Source organism: Hypanus sabinus, chromosome 2 (assembly GCF_030144855.1).
Source record: "Hypanus sabinus isolate sHypSab1 chromosome 2, sHypSab1.hap1, whole genome shotgun sequence".
Lineage (NCBI taxonomy): Eukaryota > Metazoa > Chordata > Chondrichthyes > Myliobatiformes > Dasyatidae > Hypanus > Hypanus sabinus.
The window spans coordinates 162,054,475-162,068,796 of record NC_082707.1 but is presented as its reverse complement, the minus strand read 5'-3'; the positions used below and the strand labels follow the sequence as shown (position 1 = coordinate 162,068,796).

Sequence of the window (14,322 nt, the reverse complement as noted above, 5' to 3'; positions counted from 1 at the left end):
TGTTGTACTTTTTGTAGGTAGTACCTAGGACAGCCACAGGAAAGGGCAGATGGGTGCTTATGGTGGCAGCTATCAGTTAAATGCATTGCTGCATGACTTCAAACTTTTTGGTAGTACTTGGAGTTGGCACATGTGCAAATGGAGTGCTTTGTCTAGTTAAGACTCTGATCAATGGTAATTCTTCGGGTGGTTGAGGTGTTTGGCCTCCAGTGACTACACCTACCATTTTGTAATTCAGTGACTACAGTCAATAAAGAGATTTCTTTGGACTTGGGCATTTGGAATTCACTGTCTGATTAGGTGAAGCAGAAATATCTCATTTAAAATATACTGCATCTATCTGGATGAGCAGTTAGTCTGGAGAAATTATCATTAGAGTTGGGAAATACGATCCAATTAAATTTTATTTGCTGGGACAAAAATAATGGGATGTGTAGTCTCCTTCTATGAACATTGAAGATAAATGACAGCTAACCCTGACCAACACATCACATCTCAAAACTAACTGCAGCAAGGTCGGGGTGTACTGTCTCCCTGCACAGAATACTTCCTGAATGTAACGCAAGAATATTCCTGGCAGTGCACTTAGGCATAATCAGATACTCATAAAAGTAAATTGACATTGTTACTTGTTACTGTCTTAGCATTTTATCTGTCATTTCAAAATTATGGGCCAAAAAATAACTAATAAACTGTATAACTGCATATCTCCCACATACATATCTAGAAGGTAAAAGCTCAATTACCCTAAAACAATGGGTTTACTGAGCTGCACATGAATTTGAAGAGGTGCAGACACACATTAAAATAAATCCCCACAGATTCTTTAATTCTATTGTTTGAACCAGAAAGGAAGCAATTGACTTACATTAAGTGTCTAATCTCATTTTTGAAGCTGGCCAGAACAGCTCGGTGGATTCCGCTCTTTGTTATCAGAAGCTCGTTCTCCAAAGCCAGGGTAAATTCTGACAGGTTGACCTTCCCATACAGAGCAAAATCCAAGGTCTGTAAACAATGATCATTTATGTTAACTGCCATGCAGTAATGTAGTTGCCTCTACCACCACACCAGGCAGTGCATTCCAGGTAATCACATCCCTCAAATCCTGTTCATGCACAACCACCACTGGTGAGATATTTGCAACATTCAAAGGAAAACAGAAACAAGTGAAGATATCTCGGCATGGCCTTCACGCAGAAAAAGATGGCTGCCCGTACCTTTAGAATTTCGAGGCCATTTTCAATTCCTTCATTTTGCCAGGCATCCAAGATCTGATCTGCTGAGGTGTATCCTGTCCCATCATCCAAACATGAAAATAGACGATGACCAATAGTACTGGTCATGGCAGAGGGGGTAGCAGTGCGCCGTCCACTCTCATCGAAAGGCTTGCACGTGAACAGAGGGAGAAAATTATACAACGACACGGCATCTGATGTGAACTTGAATTGGTGACAAAGCGCGCCTTCTTGGATTGCCTGTGGGCAGGCAAGCTCTTACTCAATAAATCATAGGATCGGGCTCATTTATAACATTGATCCACGTGCATCACTTATTTAAGTTTTTTCAAAATTATTAGCAAATTCTGTTGTCCAAACTATACCTGAACACCACAATCAGTCCTCATCATTCTGGCATTTTATCTGTCATTTCAAATTTATGGGCCAAAAATAACTAACTTATAATTTGCATTACTACACATCTCCCATATACCTTCCCTTATCCTATCACTTTATCAATTACATAAGATTTGCAGTTTTGTCTCTTGGTGGAGAAGTAGGTAATCCTGTTCAATTGTAAGAATTCCTCCCTCTGACGGAAATGAGTTTCTAATGCCTCAGATCCACTCTCATTTCATGGGGGAACTGGACGGTACGTGCATGTGTGTTTTGTGATCTTCCTGTGCAGGCTCAGTTGCTATGTAAATTCAAGGCACAGATTAATGGAATTTGAAGACAGTCAAGTTAGTCTGGGAAGGCAGAGTTGAGGATTGGGATCTGAATGTTATGGTGAGTACAAAGCACCAAATGGTCTAATTCTTTTTCTTCACTTGTGCACATAGCTTTTGGATTACCTTCTGGTTTGTGTGACTATGCTTAGCTGTAGTCGTCCACACAACTTCGGGTTTAACGTGCTGTACAGAGAGCATAGAACAGTACAGCACAGGAAAATGCTCTTCAGCCCACAATATTGTGCCAAACCAGCTAAAGAGAAATTTTTAAAAACCCAAAAACTAATCCCTCTTACATACACAATGTCCATCCATATCCCTGTATCTTCCACATATTCACATGCCTTTCCTAATGTCTCTTAAAAGCCTGTAATGTAGTTGCCTCTAAAACCACAGCAGGCAGTGCATTCCAGGTAATCACATCCCTCACATCCTGTTTGAACCTAGCCCCTTTCACCTTCAATGTGTGCCCTCTGGTATTAGATATTTCTACCCTGGGAAAAAGATACTCCCTGTCCTCTGTATCTACGCCTCTCTCTAACAGATCTGCCCTCAGACACCGCTGCTTCAAAGAAAACAACCCAGGTTTATCCAGCCTCTCATGATAGCAGACACCCCCTGAAACAGACAGCATCCTGGTAAGCCTCTTCTGCACCCTCTCCAAAGCCTCAACATCCCTCTCATAGCAGAGTGACCAGAACTGTGTGCAAAACTCCAGACATGGCCTAAGCAGAGTTTATAAAGTTGCAACATAATCTCTTGACTTTCAAACTCAATGCCTTGACTAATAAAAGCAAGCATTCCAAAGCAGCATAACTTTAAGAAATGCCCTTTTTGTGCATGAATTGTTGGGATCGTGTACTCTAAGGTTACATGAGTCACCCAAATCAAATGAACTGCACCCTAGGGTTTTGAAGGATGTAGCGGAAAAGATTGTGGAGAACTAGTAATGATCTTTCAAAAATCATGGGACTCAGGCATGGTGCCAGAGGTCTAGAAAATTGCTTTTAAGAAAGGAGGAAGGCAGCAGAAAGGAGATTAGAGACCAGTTAGCCTGACCTCAGGAGTTAGGAAGATGTTGGAGTCAATTGTCAAGGATAAAGTTATTGAGTACTTGGTGACACAGGACAAGATAGGGCAAAGTCAGCAAGCACGGTTTCCTTAAGGGAAACTCTTGCTTGACCAACCCAATGGAATTTTTTGAGTAGATTACAAATAGGATAGATAAAAGGGATACAGTGGATGTTGTACAGTTGGACTTACAGAAGGCCTTTGACAAGGCGCCACACACGAAGCTGCTTACCAAGTTAAGAGCTCATGGTATTATGGGAAAGTTACTGGCATGGTTAGAGCATATGGCTGACTGGCAGAGGCAGCGAGTGGGAATAAAAGGATCCTTTCCAGGTCGGCTGCTAGCGGCTAGCGGTGTTCCGCAGGAGTCGGTGTTGGGACCACTTAATCAATGATTAAGATGATGTAATAGATGGCTTGGTTGCCAAGTTTGCAGATGATATGAAGATTGGTGGAGGGGTAGGTAGTGTTAAGGAAACAGGTAGGCTGCAGAAGGACTTAGACAGATTAGGAGAATAGGCAGGAGAGTAGCAAATGAAATACAATATTGGAAAATGCATGGTCCGCATTTTGGCGGTAGAAATAAATGTGCGGATTATTTTCTAAATGGGAAGAAAATACAAATATCTGAGATGCAAAGGGTCTTGGGATTCCTTGTGCAGAACAACCTAAAGGTTGGCTTGCAGATTGAGTTGGTGGTGAGGAACACAAATGCAATGTTAACATTCATTTCAAGAGATCTAGAATGTAACAGCAGGGATGTGATGCTGAGGCTTCATAAAGCACTGGTGAGGCCTCATCTTGAGTATTGTGAACAGTTTTGGGCTCCTCGTCTAAGAAAAGATGTGCTGGCATTGGAGAGGGTTCAGAGGAGGTTCACAAGGATGATTCTGGGAACGAAAGGTGTTCTCATACTACGAACATCTGGATCCATACTTGCTGGAATTTAGAAGGATGAAGTAGGATCTCATTGAAATCTTTCAAATGTTGAAAGGCCTAGATAGAGTAGATGCAGAAAGGATGTTTCACATGGTGGGGGAGTCTACGGCAGGAGGACACAACCTCAGGATAGACGGGCATCCATTTAAGAGAAATTTCTTTAGCCAGAGGGTGGTCAACTTGTGGAATTCATTACCACAAGACAGCTGTGGAGGCCAGGTGTATTTAAGGCAGAGATTAATAGGTTCCTCATTGGACACCAAAGATTACAGAATGAAAGCCGGGGAGGGGAAAAAAGGATCAGCCATGACTGTATGGTGGAGCAAACTCAATGGCCAAATGACTTAATTCTGCTCCTATGTCTTATGGTCTTACTATCATGACTTTTAATTGAACAACTATAGGGTACAATATTGAGCTTTAGGTTTACTGCAGCACACAGCTTGAGTGTACAGTTTGATGTTCTATGATATAAACCATGTGCATAATCAGGTTTTGGATTTCTAGGCCACCACCTGATACAGTGCATCTAATTTGATAGTAGGAAATATTCAGATTCTTGCATGCTAATTTTAATTGCTGCTTTTAATATTTATCAGCAACTAATGTGGGGTCTGGAATTTGGGCAAGAAATTGATGGGTTTGATCCTTCAAGCAAAGGTATATTCTGGAGAGAGGAATGTTCTCCACTGCTTGTATTGATGCAAATATTCTGCCAATACCTGAAGAAAAGAATATAATAGAAAAACAGAGACATACTTGTATCTTTACCTACCAATTGCTTAACTTTGGAACATGCAATGCAGAATCAATAGCATCATTAACGAAAAAAAACATGAATCATTGGCAATCATAATTTTAGTGAAATGCCTGCCAATATTTTGGTAACATTATCAGCACTGAAGAAAACTTTTGAAAAGCTTGATGGGATTACTTTCTGCCAATCTCAATGGACGGAAACTGCAGAATGAACGAGGAGATGATTTTTGTTCTGCTATTTTATTTAAAAATAAAGGTTAGAAGTATACTTCAGCATATTGTAGTGAAGCCTGTAGAATAGCACATCATTGTTTGTAGATCCATTACCTGCAAGGAATGATGTCTCTTTAATTGCCTATAAGGAGTAGAAGCAGAAGAAGGTGCTGATTTTTTTAAGATTTCATGAAGAAAATCCTCAAGACGCATTAATCCATCTTCATCTAGGTTTTGAAATATGTCATCCAGGACCTATTATAAAGAAGTGAGCACTGAAAATCAAATATTAGCATGAACATTAAAACACCCACAGACCCTGCAAACACATAAGACACAGGAGCAGAATTAGGCATCTGACCCATCGTCTGCTCTGCCATTCAATCATGGCCGATCCTTTTTTTTCTCCTCCTCTTTGAAAATTGAAAACAATTGTTTTCAAGGTATTCAGTAATTTCTAATCTAGTATATTCTCACAAAATTACAGCATCTGATTTTTAGATGTTATATCTGCCCATCTTAGAACTTCCATCAATACAATTGTGAATTTTCATCAGATTGTGCATTTCCTGCCAGTTAATGCTAATGCAGACGCTCTCTGATCATAAATGGGATCAATTGTTCTTGGCAACCTTTACAACAGCTCTTGGGAGCAGATATTAAATTATAATATTATATCATAGGAGCTTTATTGCAGTAGCAAGATCATCCACAGACACTGCAAAATACTTAGCTGTTACTTAGACTGAACATTCATCAGAACACAGCCCCAGACAAAAAGCCCAACGGCAGAGTAATGGAGGGATTGTTCCTGAAAGCTTTGATGTATCATAAAGAACTGCCTCAAAAGAATCAATAACAATTTAAACTCTGCTTGAGAATTTACATCTAGGAGGGTGAGTCTTGAAAAAATTACATATTCCAAATGTAATAGTGCCTTTTCTAACTATGGGGTAACATAAGCACTGATGCACCATTAAATGTGTGAAATGAATGTATTTGACTTCTACTTGCGACCGTAAAGCGAAAACTGATAAATTCAATGCTGAAGCCCTGTGCTTACAAACTCATGTGAATGTAAATTAATGGGTCAACTTCATGGATGGCATTCCTTTCAAATGAATGATAAGAAGAAGAGTTCATGTTGGAACCTAATCCGTAGAAAGTGCATAGGTCTTTTAAGAAACAAAATATCTTCATATATCAATGTTATCCTGAAAAGGCAGCATGCTAAATGGTCAGTTCAGTGTAAGCAGTTAAATATGGTACATCTTTCCAAGCAAAATTTATACAAACCACTAGGGGGAGCCAACACCCCTAAGCCAAAAAGAACATTAAGAGGAGAAAATTTAAAGTGCATCATTACTCAGTTGGGAAGGATCTGCCAATACTGTTCTTTGTTTAATTAACTCAGTTTGAATAGGTGAAGCAAATTTAACCTAAGCTGTTTGATAGATTGTTCCAAAAAAATGTACCCAATACATTAAGCTTGGCCAAATTTCTCAATATGTCAGAAGCAATGATTCTAATCCTGACATCAAGTAGCAGAACGCTGCCCACAATCTGTGATACTCAGATCCATTCCCTCACAAGTGATCAGAAACTGAACTGGATGAGTCACAAGGCGCCGTTGAGAGTCTGGGTAAGTGACTCACCTCCTGATAACCATCTTCAATCATCTACAAAGCACAATTCAGGAACATGATGGCATACTCTGTTGTCTCTCTAAGTGCATGCTCATTTAGGTAGATCTGTCAACATGCAGACTTGCTTCTCTCTTTGATTTTTAGCTCTTATGGATGTTTGCTGTGGCAAGAGGCTACTGTGGCAGGCGAGGGAGGAGAGTGCTAAGCCTCTGGCAATGATCCTTGCATAAGGTTGGAGGGTTGCAGATGTTGTTCCCTTATTCAAGAAAGGGAGTAGAGATGGCCCAGGAAATTACAGAAAGTGAGTTCTACTTCAGTGGTTGGTAAGTTGATGGAGAAGATCCTGAGAGGCAGCATTTATAAACATTTGGAGAGGCGTAATATGATTAGGAATAGTCAGCATGGCTTTGTCAAAGGCAGGTCATGTCTTACGAGCCTGATTGAATTTTTTGAGGATGTGACTAAACACATTGATGAAGGTAGGGCCGTAGTTGTACTGTATATGGATTTCAGCAAGGTATTTGATAAGGTACCCCCATGCAAGGCTTGTTGAGAAAGTAAGGAAGCATGGGATCCAAGGGGACATTGCTTTGTGGATCCAGAATTGGCTTGCTCACAGAAGGCAAAGTGTGGTTGTAGACGGGATCATATTCTGCATGGAGGTTGGTGACCAGTGGTTCTGGGACCCCTTCTCTTCACGATTTTTGTAGATAACCTGTATGAGGAAGTGGAGGGATGGGTTAGTAAATTTGCTGATGACGCAAAGGTTGGGGGTGTTGTGGATAGTGTGGAGGGCTTTCAGAGTTACAACAGGACATCGATAGGATGCAAAACTGGGCTGAGAAGTGGCAGATGGAGTTCAACCCAGATAAGTGTGAGGTGGTTCATTTTGGTAGGTCAAATATGATGGCAGAATATAGTATTAATGGTAAGACTCTTGGCAGTGTGGAGGATCAGAAGGATCTTGGGGTCTGAGTCCACAGGACACTTAATGCTGCTGCGCAGGTTGACTCTGTGGTTAAGAAGGCGTACGGTGTATTGGCCTTCATCAATCATGGGATTGAATTTAAGAGCCAAGAGGTAATGTTGCAGCTATATAGGACCCTGGTCAGACCCCACTTGAAGTACTGTGCTCCGTTCTGGTCACCTCACTACAGGAAGGATGTGGAAACCATAGAAAGGGTGCAGAGGAGATTTACAAGGATTGGGGAGCATGCCTTATGAGAATAGTTTGAGTGAACTCAGCCTTTTCTCCTTGGAGCGGCAGAGGACAAGAGGTGACCTGATAGATGTGTATAAGATGATGACAGGCATTGATCGTGTGGATAGTCAAAGGCTTTTTCCCAGGGTTGAAATGGCTAATATGATAGGGCACAGTTTTGAGGTTCTTGGAAGAAGGTACAGAGGAGATGTCAAGGAACATTTTTTAATGCTGAGAGCGTGGAATGGGCTGCCAGTGATGGTGGTGGAGGCTGATACAATAGGATCTTCTAAGAGACTCCTGGATAGGTACATGGAGCTTAGAAAAATAGAGGGCTATGGGCAACATCAGGTAATTTCTAAGTTAGTACATGTTCAGCACAGCATTGTGTGTTGAAGGGCATGAATTGTATTGTAGGATTTCTGTGTTTCTAGGAGAGGCCAGCATTTGTCATTGAGATGTTGAGGACAAGTGTGTTCGATTACCATCGTACTGATCGTTGCTTTTCTCGAGGCAATTCCAATGCAGTGAAGAAGCACAGGCAATGAAAAAGGAAGACACATTTCCCAGTGAAGACACTGTGCAGGTATTAAACTACACAGCTGACACATAAAAACTTGTCTCGTTTTTATCATTTCACAGCATAGAAACAGGCTCTTCTGTCCACTGTATTAATGCTGATCATCAAGTACCATTTACACTAATCCTTCACTAGTGCCATTTTAATTTCCAACATTCTCATCAACCTCTCTGCCCCCCAATCCACCTACACACTAGGATATATTGACAGTGGCCTGTTAACGTCCCAAACTACAGCATATCTTTGGGATATGGGAGCAAAAAGGACACCTAGAGAAAATACCTTTGGCTTCAGGGAAAAGAGCAAGCTCCACATACAGGACTGATCGCAGGCCGCCTCACCTCCACTAGCTCTACATTTGTACAGAATCTGCCTGAACTGAACGAAAGCAGCTCTCTAGGGGCAGTGTACTAACGTGAGGCGGTACAGCACTTCAATTGTGCAACAAACTGATTTGTACGAATGGGGGGGGAGGGGGAAGAGATTAAGAGAGGTTAGCTTTATTTGCCACATGTACGTGGAAACATGCAGTGAAATGCGGTTTTTTTTACATCAATCCAGATCAGTGAAAATTGTGTCGGGGCAGCCTGCAAGTGTTGCCATGCTTCCTGTGCCAATGTAGCATGCCCACAACGTACCGGCCTTAACCCACACGCCTTTGGAATGTGGGAGAAAGCTGGACGATCTAGAGGAAACACATATGGTCAGAGGGAAACAGGCGGCAGTGGGAATTGAACAGTAACTGGTGATCTTTAACAGTGTTACACCAGTCACTATGCTACCGCCTTGCCCTTAAGGTATCACGCTGCTGCTTTTAAACAAACCCAGTGCCTCATTTATAGTGGCAAATATAGAATCCTTCTCAGCATAAAGAGAGTTGAGAAGGCACATAGTTTTGCAGTGTGAGTTCACACTCACCTCCAATGTGCTGCCGGAGATGCATTACTAAATGAATAGCAATTTTCTGTTGAGCAAAAGGAAAATGAAGGGGATATGTAGGGTATTGCCAATACTGGTGTGTTGCAAGACTAACTTGCCTCTTATAATTTCAAGTTCCACACAATGTGACTTTGGGATAAAAACTGCCTCTCTGATTGTTCCCAGAGCGGAGTCATTGGATACATCTTCAGCTCCAAGCGAATTCCTCCAGAATTTGCAAGTGGCTGATGATCATATTACACGGGTATCAGGCTGTCTGCTAGACATGACTTCTTGTTCTGTCTACACCGAATATGGACTGCTGTTCACAGATTAGTTAGAAATGATGTTAAAAGTCATCACCTCTGCATCTACATTCTGAAGCCCACATTGATCACATATGGAAATCAACTCTTTGCTGCTCAGGTAACTGTCTTTGGTGACTCCAAGCTCTTCAGAAACCATTTGAAGTCGTTCTTCAATCCATTTGGGACCAGCACCAAACACACACTGAGAAGTAGTCACGTCATCCGGGTTCCAAAATCCCAACTGACCTGGAAAACACGTTCACAATGTTTACAGTGGCTTGCAAAAAGGCAGAGTTGATCAATGGACATTACTCTAAACCAGAATAACCATGAATGAAGGTGAGAGAAATTTAAAATCAAATTTACTATTCAGATCATCTTCTTCATTGCATTTACTATTTTAATAGTTGATATTTACTGCCATTGTGAATAGCAGAAAATTCCCTCATTTGATGCAGTATCTTCTCTTGTGTTCATCAGCTTCTACACACCATACATATGCAGACCACAGCCACTGCTACAACCTGGATATGGAGATATCAGCTGTCTCCAATGAACACTGGCCATTCTTCATATTGAGTACGCCAACATTGAACATTTCTCAAGTGAATATGATTAGTTTAGTCTCAGGGGAGTTAATATTCTGGTGGAATGGGTATTTGGTTGTTTCAGAACTTGAGATCAAAGGCAGGCACATCTCACTTATTTATGACATTGCTCAATTGCTCCAAGGGCTTCGCTTCTGTAGCCACACTTAGCAACAGTGCCCATCCTTCCAGTCTGAATGAGTTTATCAACTTCACCTTTGGAAAAGCTACTTGCACTACGGTCAACTTTGCAAAATTCTCTCTACAAACATATGGGGCACTGGGGTCTAACAGACAAGTTGGTCAATAGCCTGATATCCTGAGACACACAATATCATACCTCACAGACAACATACCAACTCCATCTGGCCCATCAAACAGAAAGCAAGTCAAGGGTGGAGTAAAGGCAGAAAGGAGTAGCCTTGGGAGTCTTGAACACTTATTCCAGACTATATGAAATCTCTTGGCATTAAGCCGCACGCAGCTATGGAAACCCCTTTCTGATTACAACCTAATGTGCATTTCCATCTGATGAATCAGCACTCATCCAAATTGAATAGCACTTGGAAGAACCAGAGAAGGCAAAACAGGCAGAGAATGTAATCAATGTCTTTCGCCAAGCATCACCACTGATTGAACTATCCAAGCCCTTAACCATGTGGCTGGCGTTCCGACTCCGCAGCAAATAATGAGCAAACTAACAGAGAGAACCAACCTACCCCGCATCAGCCTTACTAACGTACTTGTCGCAGATGAGTAAGAAATAATGCCTTTCAGTTGTTGAAGAATATTTTCTGACTTTGTTGATCACTCTTACCTTCAGCTTCGTATTCTTCCCTTTCAGTGGAAGCTTTCCAGTTCTAAATACAGAAACAAACCAGTTTGTTTTAAGCATTAACCAGAAATATATCCGCTATACATGTGAAACACAGTACTTTTCACAAGCTCTCAAAGTGCCGTAACCAATGTAGAACAAACTTTATGTTTTTTTATTTTTATATAATTCTTTATAATTGTTGAAAGTTGTTTTTTGTTGCATGCTGCACCAACACACCACAGCAAATTCCTGACACATGTAATGGTGAATGAAGTTGATCCTTCACCCCGATCCTAGATGTATATTAAGTTTTACAAATAAGATAGACCAGTTGAGCACTGCATGGGTTCACTAAATGCACTGGAATTAATGACTGGTTAATCCGTGTTCGTGGCATCGGTTAAGGATGAACTGTTTTCTAAGGTCCAGGGAGACGTACACTTACTCCTCCTTGAACTATACCATGGGATCTTTATATCCCTGTGACAACAGGGACAACATTGGGTGACTGCCTTTACTAAATGATATTAACACTGGTGGTGCTGCATTTCTTAGAGTCATGCAACATAAAATCGGGCCCTTTTGTTCATCAAGACCACTGACAATCCAACATCCAGATACACTAATCATACTTTATCATCTCCCCACTTTCTTATCAACTCCCCACAGACCATTCCAATTGTGTGTGCCACATTTCTGTTGTTCATCACCACAGGGGTTAATTATCCAGCTCAAACATGTACTTTCAGCATGCAAAAGGATGCAGATGTGCCTCATTTATGAGTCTCCACTTCAGGAAGTTTGCAAGAAGCAGGAAATATGAAGTGATAAAAGGTAATCTAAAGATCACTGAAGGTACAGCAACATTAAAAGTGGATTGGGAGTAGATCAATGGCAGGAAACTAGCCTACTTGATATGGTCCAAGAATTACCCTGCACTACATCTGGTTCATTCAATTCAGTTCAACGTCAGCTACGGTTTTCAACTGGAACTTTGTAAAGAGACACTCACAAATTTCTACAGGTGTACTGTGGAGAGCATTCTAACTGGTTGTACCACCAGTAATGAGGGGCCACTGCACAGGGTCGGAGAAAGCTGCAGAAAGCTGCAAACCCAGGCAGCTCCATCCTGGGCACTGGCCTCCCCAGCATCTAGAACACTTTCAAAAATTGGTGTCCGCCATTTCGGACACCCATCACCCAGGACATGCCCACTTCTCGTTGCTACCATCAAGGGGGAGGTACATGAGCCTGAAGACACACACTCAATGTTTCAGGAACAGTTTCTTCCCCTCTGCCATTTAGATATCTGACCGGACAATGAACTCATCAATACTACCTCTGTATTACTGTTATATATATCTATATAATATAAAATTTATAGTTTTTATTATTATATATTGCAATGCACTACTGCTGCAAAACAACACATTTCACAGCATATACCAGTGACTTTAAACCTGATTCTGATTCCAATTCTGTATACTGTTTATCAATTAATTCTCCAACTCATTTCACTTAAAAGACACTCAAATGCTGTGATTGCTCGGTCCCTCTTTCAACCCTTCTGCAAAAATGTTACATATTCTTAATAATCTTACCATTCTCCTCTAAAATAAACATGAAAATGCAATTCATAATCTACTGTAAGTTATATTTATACCTACTGATTTTCTTAAAGATGTATTTGAAGTATTTTTAATAGAAATAAATGGATCCAATTGTGAACATGATAGAATAAGTAGGTTATTTGCCATTACAAGTGGCCTGATGCACAACAGTTATTCTCTAGAATAATTGTTTGGGGTTTTATCAATTTTCTTTTTAGGATCCGAAGGTCAGAATTTCAAGGTTTCTCCTGTTATGATATTTTAGGGACATGCCTTCTAATGCTAATATGGTTCCTGACCAAATCACTTCACTTTGGTTGTAGCTCAAAACAAAGAGCATCGTCATGAACTGCAACACATTCAGCTTTGATAAGAACGTATACATTACGTGCAAAATCCTTAGATTATCACCTGAGTGATGATGCTGATTTGATCAAACAATTTCAAAGTAAGACCTGCTAAATTAACTCTAAGTATCTAACATCCAAATCAGCACTTAACATAATGCAGTGACCTGTGAAATTGTAGCCATAAAATACAGTGGACGGATGCTAATCTAAATGAAAATGGAGGCGCGGTTTCCATAGATACATAGTGGTTTAAAAATTAGAGCAGATGGTGGAGTATTTCAATTACCCTAGAAATTACCTCCATCATTGAGTATTATCCTAGAAAACAATTTAAAAGTCATACATTCATCTGAGTCCTTGGTACCTTCCTAAACTAATATATACAGTATTTAATGGAACCATGATCCAGGCCATATTAATTACCTTTAGAAAAGGAATCTTGCTGTGCTTCATAATCCAATGAGGAAATTCCATTTGTGAACAATGCTTATCTCTATTATGCAGTGCATGGCTAAAGGGTACATGTTCCTTTTGTACACAGCATGGCACAAATAAATAATGCTCTGGAAACAGATTTGATTTGCCATCTAGGCAAAGAAAGCTCCAGATTAGTTCTGAAATTACAAGATTACACAGATCCTCAGCACATTTGATTTCAATTCTAATCCACAGTGAGACAACAAACCTAGTTATAATGTTTATAAAAAGATTGAAATAGAAAAAATATTGAGAAGAACCTTAGAGGATGAAGTTCAATCAGAAAGGTGTTAAGTGATAAACTTTGGATGTTCGCGCTTCAGGACAGGGTACAAGGTTAACTGCAGAATTCTCAGCAGTGTGGAGGACAGAGGGGTCACTTTGAAAGGGTGGTTAAGAAGGCATATGGTGTGTTGGCCACCGTCAGTAGGGAGATTGAGTTCAAGAGCCATGAGGTGATGTTGCAGCTCTATAAAACTCTGGTTACACCAAACTTACTGTGTTCAATTTTGGACACCTCAATATAGGAAGAATGTGAGGCTTTAGAGAGGGAGCAGAGGAAATTTACCTGAATGCCATCTGAATTGGACAGCAGGTATTATAAGGATAGATTGATCTCCTTGGATCAAAGCAGGATGAGGGGTGAATTAATAGAGATGTACAAAATGATAAGATACATAGATGCGGTGAATAGCCAGAGAATTTTTCACAGGGCAGAAATGGCAAATACGAGGAACTACGGTTTTAAGGTGATTGATGGAAAATATAGGGGAAATATCAGAAGTAAGTTTTTTTTCGGAAAGATGTAGAATCTTTAGAGAGGGAGCAGAGGATGTTTACCAAGATGCTGCCTGGATTAGAGAGCATTCTTATGAGGAAAGGTTGAGTGGACTACAGC

General features: G+C 40.6%; 1 protein-coding gene across 4 annotated transcripts in view; it reads right to left on the bottom strand.

Annotated features, from left to right (window-relative positions):
- nin (ninein (GSK3B interacting protein)) overlaps window positions 1-14,322 on the bottom strand; it is a 149,918-nt gene that overhangs the window by 56,067 nt on the left and 79,529 nt on the right. For all 4 annotated transcript variants that reach the window (XR_009509322.1, XR_009509323.1, XM_059958089.1 and 1 more), the window contains exons 5-9: window positions 10,988-11,030; window positions 9,639-9,829; window positions 5,045-5,185; window positions 1,218-1,385; window positions 869-1,005 (exon numbers count right to left, since the gene is read on the bottom strand). Coding sequence is in view for 2 of the 4 variants with exons in the window: in XM_059958089.1 (XP_059814072.1) it covers window positions 869-1,005; window positions 1,218-1,385; window positions 5,045-5,185; window positions 9,639-9,829; window positions 10,988-11,030 (680 nt within the window). In the remaining 2 variants the exon portion in view is untranslated. The remainder of the gene's footprint in view (window positions 1-868; window positions 1,006-1,217; window positions 1,386-5,044; window positions 5,186-9,638; window positions 9,830-10,987; window positions 11,031-14,322) is intronic.